The sequence below is a fragment of the Ixodes scapularis genome, unplaced genomic scaffold, assembly GCF_016920785.2.
Source record: "Ixodes scapularis isolate PalLabHiFi unplaced genomic scaffold, ASM1692078v2 PGA_scaffold1__304_contigs__length_218370807, whole genome shotgun sequence".
NCBI lineage: Eukaryota > Metazoa > Arthropoda > Arachnida > Ixodida > Ixodidae > Ixodes > Ixodes scapularis.
In genome coordinates, this window is record NW_024609846.1 from 122,191,360 (window position 1) to 122,211,189 (window position 19,830).

At 46.7% G+C, this 19,830-nt stretch overlaps 1 protein-coding gene across 1 annotated transcript in view; it reads left to right on the plus strand.

Moving 5' to 3' along the window:
* LOC8041694 (anoctamin-7) overlaps positions 1-19,830 on the plus strand; it is a 78,339-nt gene that overhangs the window by 20,593 nt on the left and 37,916 nt on the right. The window contains exons 2-4 of the mRNA XM_042290312.1: positions 7,920-8,029; positions 9,065-9,172; positions 18,976-19,112. Coding sequence (XP_042146246.1) covers positions 7,920-8,029; positions 9,065-9,172; positions 18,976-19,112 — 355 coding nt within the window. The remainder of the gene's footprint in view (positions 1-7,919; positions 8,030-9,064; positions 9,173-18,975; positions 19,113-19,830) is intronic.

Sequence of the window (19,830 nt, forward strand, 5' to 3'; positions counted from 1 at the left end):
CGCGAAAGTATCAAGCCGCCCTAAGTTTTAAGGTGTGAAACGCCTTTTTACGGAAACAGTTCGGACAAGACTAAAACAATGTGGAAACAGAATAGATTATGTGACACATAGATAAGCACGTCTTAAAGATACACACCCCAGGCTTTGAAAAAAGTAAAATATTTTGAAGCCTGAAGAGGAAAGTGGTAAGGTTACAAAAATTCAATTAATAAAAAATTTAGAAGGGTAACTATTGTTCGCGAAGCAGCTGTGACGCATCCTTTGTGTGCTGGCTTTCGGCGTCATACCTTGGATGTTTGTTCTCGAGAATCTCGCTATACGACACCAAAGACATAAAGTTACGCCACCTCAGGCGTTTTCACCTAGTCTTTCGAAAAGAGGCCCCGAGCAGAAAGCAAGCTGCTTGCCCTTTGTGAGCACGTATGGCAGACTACCCAGGAAACAAAAACTTGACAGAGTAAAGCATGAGACATTCTCGGCTGTAATAAAATGCCACAGAATTGTTGAAGCTCTTGCAGAGCTCCACCCCAACGCAGCAGTGACGCGTTAAAAGAGGAATGGAGTCGCTGGCAATTTTAGAGACGCATATTGTTGCGAGTTTCAAGCAACTTATTAAGGCTCAGCAATCAATGGAATTGCGCCATTCGCCAGTAAGAACGCCAAAGAAGATATCACAAAACAAGAATCTTTAACAAAACAAGTCACCTCCTGCGTTTCTTAAGCTGACAGCGAACGTAGAAAAATGCAAATTCAGACGTTGCAGAAGAAATGTTTCAGAAAAAAGTCATTTACCAAATAGCTGCTGCTCAGTAAAAAACAAAACAAGAAACGTTTTCTTTTTGTATTGAGAATTCGACTATTAAATCATTTAAATACAAAAAGAAATTAAATGAGAACCTGACCCACCGCGTGCTCCCTTCGCAGGAGGTGAGGCTCCAACAATACATCGTTTCGCACGTAACAAAAAGTTCCAGAAGCAACAGATGGCGGGCGACGGAAATAGTCCCGTCTACCCTCCCCGTGTTTGAAGGAATATTGAAATGATAATATGGCGTGCGAGAGTAGAACCTAAGCCGCCCACGCAACTCTGAAACAAAGCGGAACAACATTGATTTTAAGGACTGCTCGGAAAGGAAGTTGTTCAGCACGAATTATATTATGTTCTTGCTTCGGAGGAAGCTACGAGAAAATAATCAATGTTATAACTTATATTAACAGAGTAGAGAAGTTGGGCGATCTTTGTCAGACGGAAAGCTGCGTCTTCAATACTTAGAAGAAATATGCAAACTTTGCGTAATTTAGGATTACTGTTTCACACTGAAGGTATACTTTATACAAGCTTGCTGGTCTTTAAACAGTGGACTGTTCGACATGCATATGGACTTCCGTCACTGCTACGTCGGTGATAACAAGTCGCCCGAAATGAATGTTTGCAAAATTTCGGGATTATACGCCCGATCCACACTGCGACACACTTTCAGTAAAACACATCCTCGTTGCTGATATTTTTTTTTACATGTTTTTGCTTAGCAACAGGTTTAAGTGTATCGATTGGTGACCAGGTTGAGCACATTTTACCACTGAACTAGATTTGATAACAGCTTTCCATTGTACAAGAAAACAATCCGCAATTTATTGTTCGGGCTAACTGTAGCGTGCTCTGAAGAGATATCATCCTCATTACTATGGATAAAAGGTGTTTCTTGACACAGGTTGAGCAGTAGAAAAACCTTGAACTTAAAATGACTTTAGACAATGGTGTTTGTCGTGATGGCATGGACTACCAAGCACATAACTGTCAAGTAACCACCAATAAAGCGTTACAGACTTTACTAAACGGTTTACAAACTCTGGTATGAAACCATTGGCACTCAAAAATTGTCAGTTTGTACTGGGGTCATATTTGAAAATTTGCACCGTTTTCTTAATATGGAACTGATCTTATTGTAGTGTTTATCTGTGTAAACAGGGGTGACACTGCTTATACATTGTACAAAAGACAGTCTGCATAAAATTCAAACGCGACATCCGTGCTTAGAATGCCGCACGGCAGTGAGTTCAAGGAGAAAACTTGGCACGCGGCATTCGAACCAGGGAAATTGCGGTGACGTCTGTTTACAAACTGTCTTTTTTTTTTTTTTTTTTTTTTGCATGATGTATGAGCAGTGTGACCCCGGCTTAAAGTGGCCGTGAACAGGATTTTGAACTAGGATAAATAATTTAAGATTGGAATCTTATTAATCGCATATCATTTGGTGTGCCGAAAAAAAAAGAGGGTAGAAAGCCAAAAACCTGCTTTTCGGTACAAAAATTTGAAAATATAGCGGAATATATCGTAATATCTTTCCTTGGTCAGATTTTTTCCTATTCACTGCGATACATACCCGGTGCCCAAAGCCCGTGAGCCTACCTCAGCTCACAAATTGGACACGAGCACTTTGTCACTCGGACGTATGAGCTCGTCAACAATGAATCCGTCGACGAATATTTGAATTCGCATTCGTGGCCAATAAGCTCCGTGGTGGCACCTATCATCACTTGAGAATGACAAGTTTAATGGCATACATAAAAAAGACGGTGGATAATTGGAGTCATCCTACAGGTGCCCAAGCACGTCACGACCGCGTGATTTCTAATTTCCCTTTTGATTTGAGGAGGAAAGCTGAGGAGAGAGAAGATGATAAATCATTTCGTAGCCCCTTAAAGTGTGTCACTAGCGTTGTGCGCGGCCAAAAGCGTTGCTGCGGTCAGCTTTCCATGATTGGCCAAACCATGGGCATATGAGCATTGTCAGATTGTCAACTTTGACGGTGTTAGTTTCGGATTGCGATGGCTCCTAGCTTTCACTGTGCTTTTTAAACACACCACCGAACTCGTCGCCGCACCCGATGGTAAGTATCCAGAATAACAACTGGTGACGTCACGGCGAGGCTAATCCCAGTCATGACGTCACGGAGGGAAATCATAAGAGGGCGCCACCGAAACATCTCGGCGCTAATACAGCACAACCCAGTTAAAGTGAACCCTGCATCAGCGTTTTGTAGTATCATACTCATCAGCGGTTTTTAGCATCGTACTGTTTTGTGGTGAATCTCATATTTTATAGGATCTTTAGTTCGTTCCACACATATGTAACACGTTTCGTTACGCTGGTATATTTTGTGACCATTTTAAAACGAAAAAAAAAAAACTGCTGATAACCTGACGGTGTTATGTGTTCTATTAGTGTCTGTGGACCGCTCTGGGTGCTTAATAAGCGCATGACTTTTATGAATCTATGAAACCTAATTAATACGAACAGCCTTATCGCTTTCGTCTAACTTCCGCCACCGATATCTCTTAAAAGAGTGGCCCAGTGGGGGAGCGCACACCAGCTCGGAGCACGTGGAGCGAAAGTTCGCGCTGCAGAACCCAGGATCCTGGTTGAATCCCTACCCCAGCCCGTTTCAATCTGGGGTGCTATGTTGCGCTTTTTTGGACTCCCAGGAGACTAGGGAGAATTAAGTGACGTCAACAACGCAGCAAATGCAGATTGGATGTTGATTTTGTTTTCTTCTGTCAACATCCAATCTGCGTTTGCTGTATCGTTGACGTCACTTCCTTCTCCCTAGTCTCCTGGGAGTCCAAAAAGCGCAACATAGCACCCCTGGATGAGCATCTAACCGGCTTGCAGTCGTTTATCACAACTGCGTGATGCACGTTAAAAAACCCAGGCTAGCGGTTGTACTGCCCTGGCTAAATTGCTCATCTACAGTTGAGAGACAAGTCGCCCGTTGAGGCAGACTAAGTTCGGGCTGTATAAACATAAACACGCCAGATTTTTTTCTTTACTATTGACCTAAAGCTGCATGATCAACCCGCGGTTCAAACAATCCCCTGCGAACTCGTTCAACTTGATTTCCGTCGTGCCTTCGACAAGGTTAGCCGCGTGTAGCTAGTTGACAAACTTAGTCACTATGGCATCGAAGGAAATCTGCTCAGGTGGCTCACAGATTTCATAAATTCTCGCCAGCAACAAGTTCTCTTTCATGGTTGTTGGACCCCTTAGGTTGGTCACCTCTTCTGTCCTCCAAGGCTCTGTCTTAGGACCAGTGCTATTGAACATGTTCATTAATGGTGTCTCCAATAATCTCAAGTCTCAATAACACCTCCTTTATGCCGACGACCTGACCATTATCCATCCGTTTCAAACAAGGCGTTTACATACCCAACTCCAAGAAAACATTGACGAAATTACTTCGTGGTCGGTCCACAATCGGCTGCCTTTTAACCTCTCGAGGTGCGCCACCATGCTAATCACCAGCAGACATTGCAAGCACAACGACCAGCACTCCTTGCAAATCGCCAACCATACACTAAAGGGGAGTCTCAAACGAACATCCTGGGAGTTATCGTGACCAACGGCTTAAGTTGGATGCGCACATAGATTCAGTAATAGCTCATGCACGTCGTATTCTTACTGCCGGAGCATACTCTCTGCGTATGCTATACACTACGCTAGTGCGACTACAGAGTGAGTGCGGCACTCCCATCTGGTTCCCTCGTCGAGACACTCGTCTGGTAAGATTGAAGAGTTTCCAGGCACGTGCAGCCTACGCGATAGTCTGCAGGGTGCACCACCCCACCCATTTCTACAGAGATATGCGAACTCCAACGCCACTCCGTGTAGTTCGTCTGCCTTTTGCTTGCGGCATGATATGGCATTCTTTCCGCGCTCCTTCACGACGCGTCATACTTCGTGTGCTTCCGATCCGCTGGCCTTCCCAGATCCGACGGACACAAAACGATGACATGTCTCCTATCATGGAGAGCACCCTGCGCCACCGGCAATCATTTCTTCCACCCACTGTCCAGCTGTGGACGGAACGCCCGAGGGGGATCGGTGGCCGAGTTGTCTAGCGCACACCAGCCCGGAGCACGTGGAGTGAAAGCTTGCGCTGCAGAACCCAGGGTAGGGTGTATAGAATGGGGAGGTGTGCCGTCCGACGGCCGTGAGTGTGGCGCGATGCGCAAGCATGCTGATAACAGCGCGGCCATTCGACGGCAGACAGAGACCTGCAGTCCCATCAACGATGCTTTATTCGGCGTGAAAATAGTCGTATTTTTCGTTTGTTTTTGTCTGCTCGCTTGTGAGCAAGAATACGTTCCATGTTATCTCACCCCCCTCTAAAAAAAGCGTGACTTGCGCCAGCGGCAGAAGCTTGCATTTAAAGCGCAAATGCTGTTTGGGAGGGACAATTATTTACATAATCTTGGGTCTTCAATTTTTTTTTTTTTTTTTTCGTTTTGCTGTGAAAGAAGAATTTATCTCACCTTACAAACCAGCATTAAGAAAGCGAATTTTTACTATATTATATAATATACAATACTTTCCTCTCTACTTTTGGTGTCAAAGCTCGTTTAATTAACTTTTTGGTCGCTGTATATTTTGCAGACCTTGAAGTACCTAGTTTTTTTTATGGTGTCAAAGCACCTTTTTTCTTTTGTAGCATGGAATAATATAATAAAACGTTTCTTAACTTTTGCATTCTCAGCCAGAGCTTACAGACCAAGAATTGTCTGAATTCATTTTATCTAGTGAGCATGAACCATATGAATATAAACACCAAGACTGGCCAGATCAATGGAGCAACTTTAATGGCTGTCTTTATTTGTAGAGTACTTCCACTTGGAGAAAATTGTTTTCTCTGGTATGTCATACAGGTAGCACATTCTTCTGGGACTTCTATTTTTTTTTTTTGTGCCGGTTTTGATGTTTTTCCTTGAGAAATAAATGCGATCGCTTGACTCTGTACACTTTTTTTTTCTTGGTATAAGACGATCCCATTCAACGAACAGAAAGGTGTCACTCTTCGTCCGAAAGAAGGAGTTTCTCTTTGCGTCTGTTGTAATCAATGTTGCACCCCGTCACAGGACACCACCGCCCCGTCTTTTTCTTAACAGTATTTGACGTCGTTATGAGTCCCTTGCCTCTTCAGAACAGCTAGCAGCCACACAATATTGTATCGCTTCACAAAAAGCGGAAAACAAGCAGAAATAGTGACACAAACACGCCCCAAGTCAGCCTCACTAAGCGCTGCCCAACCAGCCTTCTAGCGCCGCTGGGACTGGCAGCGTCTCCGCAGGCACCTGCGGCAGAATCGGGCCGCACGACACTCAGCTCCTGGCCTCCGAGATCCCGAAGCTCGCGTTTCGGGAACTCGGATTCTCAGCTCCTATGGAGAGGCCGCAGCGGTCGGCACGTCTCCCAGTTCTAGCGCAACCTACCCAGGGATACTAGGTTCAATCCCCAACCCTGCCCGTTTCGATCTGGATGAGCATCGTACAGGTGTGCGGTAGTGTACCACTACTGCATGATGCTCGTTAAAGACCTTAGGCGGTTGTGCTGCTCTGGCTAAATTTCTCATCTACAGTTGGGAGACAAGTCGCACGTTGAGGCAGACTAAGTTCAGGATGTATAAACATACACACACCCCAAGGGAACGCCCTTCCACAGGGCAAGGCGTTCACATACCCAACTGCTGACCTAGTGACACATGCAACATAAGGACGATCTATCGCCAAGCAGTGCAGCATCATTGTACATAGTCGGTAAGCCACATATCATTTTTGTATATAGTCGCCGTACCGCACTTCATTTTAGAGCGCAGCTCTTAGGCGCCCGTTTCCGGCTTGAGCGGCGTCGGCGTCGCCGTCGGCGTAACCGCGCGGTGCATTATGGGTAAATTTTCCCGCTAAATCTAGCGGGAAATTTCCCCGCTAAATCTAGCGGAATAATTTCACCGCTAAATCTAGCGGAAAATTTCCCCGCTGTCTAGCGGAAAAATTTCCCCGCTAAATCTAGCGGAAAAATTTCCCCGCTAAATCTAGCGGAAAAAGTTCCCCGCTAAATCTAGCGGAAAAATGTTCCCGGTAAATCTAGCAGAAAAATTTCCCCCTAAATCTAGCGAAAAAATTTCCCCGCTAAATCTAGCGGAAAAATTTCCCCGCTAAATCTAGTGGAAAAAACTTCCCCGATAAATGTAGCGGAAAAATTTCCCCGCTAAATCTAGCGGAAAATATTCCCCGCTAAATTTAGCGGAACAATTTCCCCGCTAGATCTAGCGGAAAAATTTCCCCGCTAAATCTAGAGGAAAAATTCCCCCACTAAATCTAGCGGGAAAATTTCTCCGCTAAATCTAGCGGGGAAATTTTGGTAACGTGACCTGGGGAGTCACGTGACCCCTCCCCCGAGGTCACGTGACACCCCCAGGTCACGTGGCCCCCTCCCGAGGTCACGTGACTCCCCCTTCCACGTGGACCCCCTCCCCCAAGGTCACGTGAACCAAACAAGGTCACGTGCCCTCGGGGAAGGGGTCACGTGACCCTTTTTTCTATATCACGTGACCGCCCCCCCCCCCCCCCCCCCCCGAGAAACCCTGGCCCTCAGTACCCTTCCCTCCTCCTCCTCAAGAGCTGCGCTCCAATTCGGCGTTACAGGGAATGGTAAACGGCTTTCACTTTTTTTTTTGTTTATACTCACCAAACATTATACCAAACTTGTGAATAGCCTTATTTATTTGTTTATTGATTTTTGCTTCCTTGCTGTATTTCGGCGTACTACGGCCAACTGGTACGGGCCACCGGCCCTTCGGGTACACCTCAATCCTTTAGGGTCGAAATAAAGATTATAATAATAATTATGATTATCATTAAACGTATCGTCAGAGTATTTCAAAATTATAAAATTAAAGTACTTTAAACGCAGTCGACCACTCGTTTGCGTTTTGTTTAATGAAACAGAGACGTGAACTCCGGAGGTGGTCACAAATTGTGACAGCAAAATGCGATTGTGAAAATGCTTCAATGCGCTTCGTCTTAATGGAGGTGCATTAGCGTGTGAGCCTCACTCTCGAAATATGTATCTACCTTAAACGCAGACTACGTGCTCGTTTACGAGGACAGCGAGGGCGTTCGCCTGAACAAACACGACGGGTGGCGGCAAACATTCATGGCCAACCTGCGCAAGGCCGGCCTGGACATGGAGGAGGTGAGATCATTAAACTCGCAGTAAACTGGTTCCCATTTCGGTTAACGCACTCTTTCAGGCGTTGGCTAAAGTCAATAAATATTATTACTACTATAACCTAAAGCTATTTTGATAACATCAGCATAAAACAATACCCTACTGAAGAAAAAAATGTTATATACCCAAACTTAAGGGCATAGGTCGTATTTTACGTAGAAGTGTAAGTGTTGGTTTTCTTAAATAGGGCATAGAATATAAAGCACAGTATTCGTATGCTTTTCTACCAACCATACTCACTTTGAGGTGAACAAATTACAACTGGGCAAGCATTAAATATAAAATTCGCAAATAAAAGACAATGCTATTATCCTATCAAATTTCCTAAATACGTGCAAATGCATGGTAACAAACTCACATCTATGGCGACCTCCCTTCCTATTATGGAGGTATGAATGTCGATCATCTCGCTCCTCAATATCTAATTCTGGCAAACACGACTCATAGCCAGCACGAACCACAGAGCTGCTGGTCCTTGTAACCTCAGTGCAGGGAAGTTTTAATATACTTCGTTTCACCGTAAGAGGAATGCAGAACACTCTGCGAGTCGATAGGGCTAATCAAGCCATGCATGAGGTAGGAAGCTTCTGGAAGCGACATAATGCTGTGGAAAAGGACACGGTACTCACGATGACCAAAACCAAGAGGCGCTATTTGACGAAAAGGAGAGCTGACTTGACGCCAACTCCTTCTCGTCCAATAGCGTCTCCTGGTTTTGGTCGTCGTTGGGGGCGTGTTCCTCTCCACAGCGTCATGTCGCCAACAGAAGCTTCCTCCCTCCATGAATCAAGCAGTGCCAAAAACCGTAACGTCGCTCCGCTCGATGTCTCTATGTGTATGTCATCACCGGTTGGACCAATCATGCTCACGGAACGCTCGTGACCTTAAACTTTTGTTCTGTTAAACTGTACCTGGCGATCTTCGAAACTTCGCTTTGACCTAAGGTAAAAGTAAGCAAAGGTATGCTTCCGTTTCCCAACGGGGTCGTTCAAATTTCAGGAGCTGGTGGAAGGCGAGCACAAGGCGATACACTTCATCAAGCTATCCGCGCCTTGGCCAGTCCTGGTCCGTTACGCAGAGGAACTCTGTCTGCGGGCGCCACTTCAGGTGAGTTTCAAAGTACCGCACATCGGACACATATATCGCAAAAAAGGCTTTTCAGCCACGCAGCACGCTCTCCTTTCCTCCCGTCGAAATTTGGCTACACGTGCGTGGAAATCTCCTCAGAGGCTAAATCTCGCGGTGGAGGCGGAACATCGATTGCATTACTGACTTTTCGCCGACTTTAGAACTCTAGTATTTAAATAAAAAGGTGAACAGACTGAACACGAAATGTCCAGGAGGTATTGCCACAAAACAAACGCTGCGAGATACCTGATACATATCTGTATTAAGCATGTTGTTAATTAAGAAATTTCGCAAATGTTTATAGGTTGTTATAGACCACCTTAGAAAGAACGTTAAAATATCAAAGAACAATTAAAAACACAATTAAAAGGGTTCCGATTGGGCTAGCTTGCCCGCAAGTTTCAGACCGACATAAGTCACAAGGACATGTTTAAGCTAACTCACTGAGCTGGGCATACCTCAGAGGTATTCAAGGCAGGCACGTAGCCAGGATTTTGTTTCGCGGGGGAGGGGGGGGGGAGGGGGGGCCGTTTATGGAAAAATTCTTTATGAGAGGGAGGGGGGAAAGGAGGTCCCAGCAAAATGGAAGATTTGCTGGGGGCCGGGCCCCATGGGCCTCCCCCCTGGCTACGTGCCTGATTCAAGGTGACAATACGACAGTAGTGGGCGTGCAGTGCACCCGCGAAAAAAGGAGTGCATGTTTTCTCTTCCGGAAGAACATTATGCATGAAACAAAGTACGAGTATACTACCAAGCGCTAAAAGGGCCTTCCAGCTTCGAGAACGTTCGAACGGCCATAACAGATGGCAATACAAAACGCGCCACTCTACACAGCATATTAACGCGATGATGATGTTGCTATGAACTCGATACGAAAGGGGGGATCGGCGGCCGAGTGGGCTAGCACACACTAGCACACACCAGCTCGGAGCACATGTAGCGAAAGGTCGCGCTGCGGCACCCAGGGATCTTGAATTCAAACCCCACCCTCTCCCGTTTCAATTTGGCATCGTCCCGCCATGCGGTCGATTATCACTATTACCTGGTTCACGTTAAAAAAACCCGGGCTAGCAGTTCATCTAAAAATTTTTGAGACGCACGAATAAAAACCGCAAAAGCACAGCTGGATATATCCGGCTAGATTCGTCACAAGTAGCGCCTCTACCTTTACTTTGTTGCCTGAGTTTCTCGTAAGATAGCTAAATACTTCTATAGCACCGCAATACACTTTCTGCTGCTTGAAAAGACGATATCCTATTGAGCTTTATTTCCGAAAAATTAACCAGCCCAATGCAGTAAGCACTAACACGCCGTCGCGTTTTTTTTTTTATCGAATTTGAAAATTTTTTATTAAATATTCTAGTAAATTGGAATGTGCTCATGTATTGTTCCAACTTACATTTAGACTTTGAGATAAAAGATTGTATCGGTAAAGTGTGAATAAGCGTGTAGCGTTCTGGGTTGTTCCAGACCGGAACTCAAAAATGGTCTGGAAAGGTTGGTAAAAATGCCAACTCTTTATTTAGTTAAGATAGTTCCCAAGACGAAGATCAGTCTTCGTAGTCTGGTGCCGTTCTGTGGTGGTCTCCCTGTGCACTATTTCCTGATGATCTTGCGCCGGCCTCTCTTCTACCTTCGTGCGTAGAGTTACCTCGCGGTGTCGTGAAGTGGTCAAATCGCGAGGCAATACGGCAACCAGACGATAGAGCAGTATCCGTGTTGCGATGGTGAGCCATGAGATATTATCCAATATTATGTAATCTGGATATTGCGCGGAACTAATACAATCGTGCGGCAGTGTTCCGCCGACGACGCGGAACTTGAATCGGGTATCCTAATCCGATGCTCTCAGGAGCCGAGCTGAGAGCATCGGAGAGCCACCCCAAAGAGTAGGCGAACGTTTTTAGAATGCTGTTCTCCGAGCCTAGGCTTTCGTCTCGCCACGGGTGAGCGAGTGAGGCGTACGTGGCAGGTGTCGGAGGAGATACGATGCCCAGGCGTTGTGGCAAATGCACGTGGCGGCCGGAGCGTGTCTGGATCTTTGGTCGCTGGACGTTCGGGGCGATGATGGTTTCGGGAGGACGACGAGAAGAGTTGATGCGAAAGATAAAGATTTCGATGATGAGCGGCAATCATTTAGTTCTTTTCGTGAGCGCCGACCGTGAGTGGCGCCGGTCGGTGCTACAGAACCTTGTGTGGGCCGTCGGGAAAAGTCAGAGGCGTAGCCCGTGCATCGCGTGTGTTAGTCTCTCTGGGACACGTGCGTGGTTTTCTCGCGTGAGCCTGGAGCGACAGAAATGTCAGAGGGTCGCCCGCAGTAGCGTGGCCATGCCAAGGCCCCGCGTTGAGTCGGCCGCGTGGTACTCGGGTTGGGCAGCAGGCGGTGGTATGACGTGGCGGTGTGTGGCCGGCGGTGAGGCGCTTGCGGTGATTTGACTTACGGTGAGAATGCCGCTTGAACGTACTCGCGCTGACGTTAACGCGGTGAGCTGAGTGCAGCGAGTGGCTTGCAGCAAACTCCGTGCCCAGAGTTCCGTGTCCGAGAAACTGGCACGTATTGCGTTGCGTACTGCGGGACTCTATGGGGTGACCGCAAAAATACAAGAAGAGGATTTGATCTTGATAGTATGACATCTTCACTTCATTTAGAAGCCCTTAATGACGGTACGGAAACGTTCATCAGACCTGGAGTTGGCCGCAGTGTATTAGACCTGACGTTCCTGTCCCCGGATATATTGGCAGATTGGAATGTGCTGGCCGATTCCTGGGGCAGTGATCATATACCGATCATGATTACCAGCAAGTTTGCCAAAAAGACAAACAAAACTTACAGAGAGGTTCGAGTTACCAACTGGGATGTATTCCGATCTCACATGGACTTTGCTCTAGCTGGCAGCACGACAGAAGACACAACAGCCATGATTGCACGAGCCATTCAGCTGTCAACAAAGACCATTAGAGTACCATACACCCGGCCTGTTCCCGACCTCATGTACCTAAACCTAAGGGCTGCTCGACGCCGCGCGCAGCGACGAGCCCGAAAAACAGACGATCTGGATGATTGGAATGAACATCGCAAGATCGATGCCAAATTTCGACGATATACTAAGCGCCTCCAACGCCTACAGTGGAACCAACTATGTGAGTCGTTTGGTTCCCCATCGGGTATTTCGAGAGCATGGAGGATCGTCAGAGTCTTGAAAGATAAAAAGCAACCCGAGCATCCCGTTGCAGGATTAGCGCTAGCCCTAGGCCGCACTACTCAAGAAACCGCGGAGCTTCTTGCTGATGCGTTCGCTGCCCCAATTCCGCCACCACAGGGATACAGGGACAAGCCTCCAGTTCCATTGAAAACAAATCCTTGCTCAGAAATGGACGCTGACTTCACCATCACTGAACTTGATGTTGCCCTCCGACGCTCGCGCCGTCGAACCGCTCCGGGACCGGACGGCGTAACGTGTCAAGCACTGAGAAATCTTTCTTTCCCGCATAGAGAGGCCTTACTGGAGTCTATCAACAACATATGGAGAACGGCAAAAATCCCTGCAGCATGGCTCACCTCTGTAGTGGTTCCTATCAGAAAGCAAGGAAAACCCGGTGATCGGATTGAATCCTACCGGCCAATTTCTCTCACCAGTTGTGTCGGGAAATTAATGGAAAGACTAGTACTTTCAAGACGTACGTGGCTGCTTGAATCCAAAGGAGCACTGCCAGATCAACTCTGCGGATTCCGACGAAGGAGGTGCACCTTTGACGCCATTGCTGATCTCGTTTCGAGCCTTGAAGATGCACGTTCAACTCACCAAACAGTCTACTGCATATTTTTGGACATATGCAAAGCTTTCGATGCCCTGCCACATCATACTATTCTGCGTCAACTTACACGGTACAGAATTGGTGGAAGAACATACGACTATATCGCCGCGTTCCTCACTGGCCGCAGCCTAACAGTAAGAGCTGCCGAATGTCTTAGCACTCGTCGGTCGGTGACCCAAGGCGTTCCCCAAGGAAGTGTACTGAGCCCGTTTCTGTTTAACCTTACCATGGCAGAACTTCCGCTATGCATAAACTCCGCAGAAACGTCCAGTACAACAGTTCACATGACGATATACGCCGATGATGTGGCAATTTGGTGTGTCGGTCCATCCAGACTGTCAAGGACCATCGGCAAAAGGCTTCAGAAAGTTCTTGACAGCACGACTTCTACTCTAGAAGAACTAGGACTTACTTTATCTACAAGCAAAACAGCCTTCCTCTGTTACCGCCCTGGTCGACATCCAAACCGCAAAGTTGCAAATACGCCAACCATTAAAGGAATACCGATCCAGAGAGTCTCAACGTACCGATACTTGGGGATGGAAATAGATGACCACGTTACATGGAGACCCGAGATAAAACGACTTGTAACGCAGTGCACTAAATTATTAACTGTGCTCCGTCACTTCCATCGCCAGAAATCTGGACTGCCTCCTCAGGGACTTCTGATTCTCTATCGTGGCCTTATCCTCTCAAGAATGTTATACAGCCTACCTCTCATCAGAATCAAGGCTCATCAAATGACCACACTCGAACGTTTTCACCGTGTTGCCCTCCGTCAGTGCCTTGGACTGCCACGCTTCGTGGGCAATACGGCGACACTCGTAGAGGCCAAGGATCAAACAGTAGCTAGGCATATAAGAATAAGAGCAATGAATCATATCACTCGTATGTATGGAGCACGATCTGCGACATCACTGCTGTCCAACATTGAAGAGCGGTTTGATTCGCAGATAGGTCGATGTGTACAAGAATTTAATTTACAAATTGGACCTCCTAATAGCCATTACTTTCCTCCGGCACCTTTTATAACCCAACCGCCGTACATTGTAGAAGAAACGCTTCCTTATTTCCCGAAGAAGAATTCTATCTCAACCACTGTTGGAAGGTCGCTTGTAGCTGACCAACTGACAAGCACGTACAATGGTTGGCTCCAAGTGTTTACTGACGGGTCAACGAATCCCACAACTGCAACATCTACAGCGGCATTCGTCATTCCCGATGCCGGAATCGAAGCATCACACCGCCTCAACTTCGCAACCACGTCCACGACAGCGGAGCTGGCTGCACTAGCAGCGGCATTAGATGCGCTTCACAACCTCAATCCTTGCAAGACTGTTATTCTCTCCGACTCTCGAAGTGCGTTATCCAATTTGGAAGCTTCAGACCAAGCTCCTTTTCTGGCCCAATGTGTGGCCGACAAGGCCCGAAAACTTTGTATGCGAGGGTGGCAGTTGGCTTTTCAATGGATTCCGTCACATATGGGTATCCCCGGCAACGAACGCGCCGATGCCCTTGCTTCAAAGGCACACAAGGAAGAAGAACCCAGTCTTTTCATCCCACGTTATTGCGAAGCGCGCAGACTGTGCAAATTAATTACCACAATGCGTCACCCCCATACAGAAGTTGCAAGCGGGAATCCTCCTCCATCGCTCCCCGAGTCAAAACTAACCAGATCAGATTCCACGCTGCTCCATCGCCTTCGTGCAAACTGCGCCTACACATCAACGACACGGGAGTCAAAGAAAGAATAAAAACACTTAAGGACAAGGACAGACAGCACAGTTCTTTCTGATGAAAGAACTGTGCTGTCTGTCCTTGTCCTTAAGTGTTTTTATTCTTTCTTTGACTCCCGTATTTCCACCAACACGCTCTTTCATCTTTGACATCAACGACACTTCACAAGATCTCCAGGTCTAGTACACCCAACTGTGCCAAATGCAATGTCCCAGAGGACCTTGACCACGTCCTCCTAAATTGTTCTCACTACGATCAAGCTCGACGGTCCTTTTTTACCACCATCCTAAGTGGCAGCACAACTGTGACTCAAAAGAACGAAATCCTTTTTCCTACCGGAGGTCGACGAAGAAGAAAACTTGTTTATAAATCTCTTCTTGAGTACCTCAAAGCCACTGGACTTGCAACGCGCCTCTAGCCCACCGGCCCGCCACCTAGACCAGCCACGCCTTCTCGTCTCAACTGTCATCGACTAATTTGTGATCTCCATTCCAGAAGACAGTTCTGCAGTGTCCCCTCTCCCTCAAGAAAATAGCCTCCTGATTCGACCCTACTCATCCAGAGATTGGTGACCAAATCACACCCCAACCCCTCTTCTCTTCTTTTCTCACCCTCTTTCCCCGCCTGTGCGAGTCTTGCCCCTGCCCAAGGAGGCTAACATTACGTGCAGGCATCCCCTCTTCCCGTGTGTAACAACACTCAACAACAACAACAACATACTGCGGGACTCCTGCGCGAACCACGCGCGTGAGGTTAGCGTGAGGAATGCACCAATGAATTGTTCGCAGTAACGTGTCTGCGTTGAGGCTCCGCGTGGTTGAGTCGACCGTATAGATGATTCCGCGCTGAGTAGAGAGCGTGACGATTGCGGTGAATGGCCGGTGGTTTGTCGCTTGTGGTGGGTTCCTGCTTGCGGTGGGTTGTCCGCGTGGACGTGCTCAAGTAGAAGTACGCGGTGTGTTCGAGCTGTAGGCGCCTCGCGACAAACTGCACGCAGAGGGGTGCAGCCTTGAAGGCGCGGCGGCATGTCTATGCAGATAGCTTTCTTTCTGTGTCTTGCTTGGCCGCTTGCACCGCGCGGTGGATTCAAGGACGTGGTCTCAAAAATGATGATGGGACTCACCAACGGTGATGGTGACGGAGGCGGTAGGCGCGATGATGGAGTCGCGGGCAGTGGTGCTGAAAGTTGGGGCGGAAATGATTCACGCGTCCCGCGGAGAAGATGGGGGCTGGCGTTGCGAGGGCGGTGCACTCTACAAAAAGCCCGCGCGTCTTCTTTCCCGCAGAACACGCGGACACCCAATCACTGCTGTTTCTGGAATCAGCTCAGCGAATGACAATGCCGAAACATATCTTAAGACTAAAAAGCGAAGTCTGCGATGCAGCATCAAGGAATACAAGCGTGACGTTTTGCATTGCTTAATGCAACATCGCAGACTTCGCTTTTTGGTCTAAACATACGCTTTGGTATTGTCATTCGCTGAGCTGATTCCGCAAACAGCAATGATTAGCTGTCCGCGTGTCCTGCGGGAAAGAAAATGCACGGGCTTTTTTGAGAGTGTGGCAGCGGCAGAGATCGTCGTGAAGCGTTTGCCGAGATTCGCGTTTTCGTCAAGAGGTCTCACCACTGCCTTGTCGTGGGCCATGAAGAACAGGAACCGTGATGATGTTCGGTCGTTGAGTTTCTGTCCGGGAGTTGGAAGGTCAGGAGGTGGAAGTAGCCTCCGGGAGACGAAGGAGATGAGCGGGGCGGGAGTTTCTATTCGGTGCGGAGATGAGAGGGGGCGGCGGGATAATGGGCTTGCTTGAGAAGGGGCGTATTCTCCGGGTTACTCCTTGTAGTGTCTTACGTTCAGATGTTGCTTACTCGTTCGGGTCACCACTCATAGCGTCTTGAATTGTTTCAGACTCTAACGTAAAAGTGGTCCGGAACGGTTGGTAAAAAACCTAGCTTTTTATTTAGTTAAGATAGTTTCGAAGACGAGGAGCAGTCTTCGTATTCTGGAGCCGTCCTGTTGTAAAGTCTCCCTGTGCAGCCTCTCTGATGATCTTACGCCGAATTCTCTTATATCCTCTTGAGTACGGTTACCTCGCGGTGGCATGAACTGGTAAAATCGCGATGCAATATGGCAACCAAACGACAGAGCAGTATCCTTAGCACGATGGTGACCCATGAGATTATTATCCAATGTTATGCAATCTGGATATTGTGAAGAACTCATGCTAGCGTGTGGCAATATTCCGCCGACGACGTGGCACATGAATCGGTTATCGTAATACGATGCTCTCAGGAGCCGATCGAGTCGAGCGAAAACTGTTTCTTGGGAGCCGCTGTATGTCGGTGCGTGCGTCACCGCAAACGCGAATGTTGGGTTCACACTAACTGGGTCGCACTGTGTGTCGCATTACTACACCGTTGATTATTTTGCTGCACACAAGGGTAGCCTGAAGGCAAAAACATTTTTTACTGGATGTCAGATTTGGAATTGGTAATTGGAGGACTTTAGCAGACCCATGGATTTGTAAATAATGTCGGCAGGTAAGGGCAATGAAACATAGCTTTCTTTTGCGTTAATCATTTAAACCAATCATTATTGTACTTGATAACACATACTGTTTAGCCCTTGGTATTTGAGACAGTAGGGATACAAGGCGAATCTCCCATATTCCGAGTTAGCATATGCTCATTTTAATATAGGTTGCCTGTTTCTTATATTCAATAACACTCAATTACTCAATTTTTAAGTGAGAGTTAAACAAAATAAACTGATTCTCTCTACCTGCTCCACCTGATGCCATAACATGCCATAACAAAGAAGGACTATAATTGGCTAAAAAATGCTTTAGTTCCTAAAGCCAATATAAAAGAAAAACAAGGAGGTAGCTGAACCGTGGCATTAAAACGAACTTCTAGAAATCTTGCAGCCATTTATGATTATTTGTTTTTTTTAATATATTATTATTGTTGTTCCGCTGGGTCTTGCCTCTTGTCTTGGGTTTTCTTGATGACGAGGAAGTTCTCTTGTTCTTGTTTATAATTTTCGTACTGTGAGATATAAGAAATTGATTTGAAAACATTTTGAAAATTTTCTTTTTAATGTTTTTTACACTAATTATGTATACCTGCGTGTCTTTGTAATTTCGTGTATGCTTTTATTTTATTTATTAATTGTCTTCCTCCTTATTTTTACATGTTTCTTCTTTTTTTTTTTTTGGTTGGGGGGGGGGGGGGGGATTTGTCGATATTTTCGAAATACGGATGTTTGTTATTAGCTTTATCATCACCTTTCTGGCCTGTCTCAGTCGGTCTAAGAGAAATCGCAGCCGACGCATCATTTTTTAAAGACGCAGGAGTAGTAAGCGCAGAAGAGGGAAAATTAAAACCCCGACTCCTGTCATACACGGCGCTAAGTAAAATGTATTTCAATGGAAGTCCACGAGAGGGTGAAGAGCAGTTGAAAACGCATTTAAGTTATGGAGCTTACCACTTCCGCTAACGTCTCATTGGGGTTTCACGTATACGACAAAGGTTGGACGAACTAAACATATGAGGCATGGAGAACTACTCGGGGGGGGGGGGGGGGGGGGGGGGGGGCGGAATGTGTTCATCGTAAAGAACAGCGCGAAAAAGACGAAGACAGAAAGGGAGGACTATACAGGACAAGCGTTCACCCGTGTAGTCCTTCACGCTGTCTTTTCAAAATGAACTCATCCCAACTTGACCAATCGTCCATTCTACTAAGAAATTATGTGCCATCGTGCGCGGGTCAATGCGTTTCAACCCAAAATTAATATTCAATGTATCGAGTTGTGGTTCAGAAAGCCACATAATAGACTGCATCAAATTATTGCGGATGCAGTTTGAGTATAAATATGACTACAGTAAAGTAACTGCCGATGCGCTTCATACGAGAATATGAGGTCTTCGAATGCGAGTGGGTCGAAAAACAAAACTACTATTAGGAACGGTTGCGCAATCTTTCGCACTTATTATGTGGACGTGTAAATACATATTTAGACCAAACCGAAACAAAAGGAAAGCTGAAGGAACAATAGGGTGACCTTCGCAGCTCTACAGAGAGGACTCACTTTTCTGTATATGGTGTTTTGCCTAAGCGCGGAGCTCACCAAGTACACCAACTGTACGAGCTCCTTTTGACACATGCAGGAGCCCGCAAGGCAATAGATTGTGTCCTCATCGCGGCTAAATATTTCGGTTTCATTCGCAGGCGCATCCAAATCCAAGCGTGAACTGGTCGGCGGGCCTGTTGGGAACGCTTCGGATACCCAACATCATGGACGACGAGGTCCCCAACAAGCCTCTCGACTACTACACCTGCACCTTCAAGAAATCCAAGCTGGACAGGTGTGGTTTTCTTTTCACATTAATTAAGTTACGTAGTAATCCGTACTGCCATAGGCAGCACAAAAGTGATACATTATGCCTAAATTGTTGCCTGAATGAAGTCTCCAGAGTGACACGACAGAATTAACCGTCATTCAATTTTCGCAAGTTTGAATAACCTTCTAAACTTTTTATGAATGGTCACCATTTGTGTAGGACTAGGAGGAAGCTTTGACTTCTGCGCTTGATAGATTAAACAAATCACTACAGACTCTCTCGCTTGCATATAATGAATGGCATGATAACTCATTGGTTTACTAACTGCACTTTACCTCGACCTCTGTTCTCCTGCTTTTCCTTTATGGGTTCGCAATTTTCAGTGGTTTCAAAAAACACAAGCAGCTTTCACACTTTTTTTAGAGGGAATCGGTGGCCGATTGTGTTAGTGCACACCAGCTTAGAGCACGTGGAGCGAAAGCTCGCGCTTCAGAACCCAGGATCCTGGGTTCAATCCCCTCTTCTCGTTTCGACCTGGATGAGCATCGTACCAATGTGTAGTCGTCTATCACTACTGCGTGATGCACTTTAAAGATCCTAGGCTAGTGGTTGTGCTGCACTGGCTAAATTTATCATCTACAGCTGGGAGGCAAGTCGCCCGTGGAGGCAGACTACGTTCTAGGCTGTTTAAAATTACAGGCATCCCAATATTTTTTTCTTTTTCTACTGACCGCCATATAAA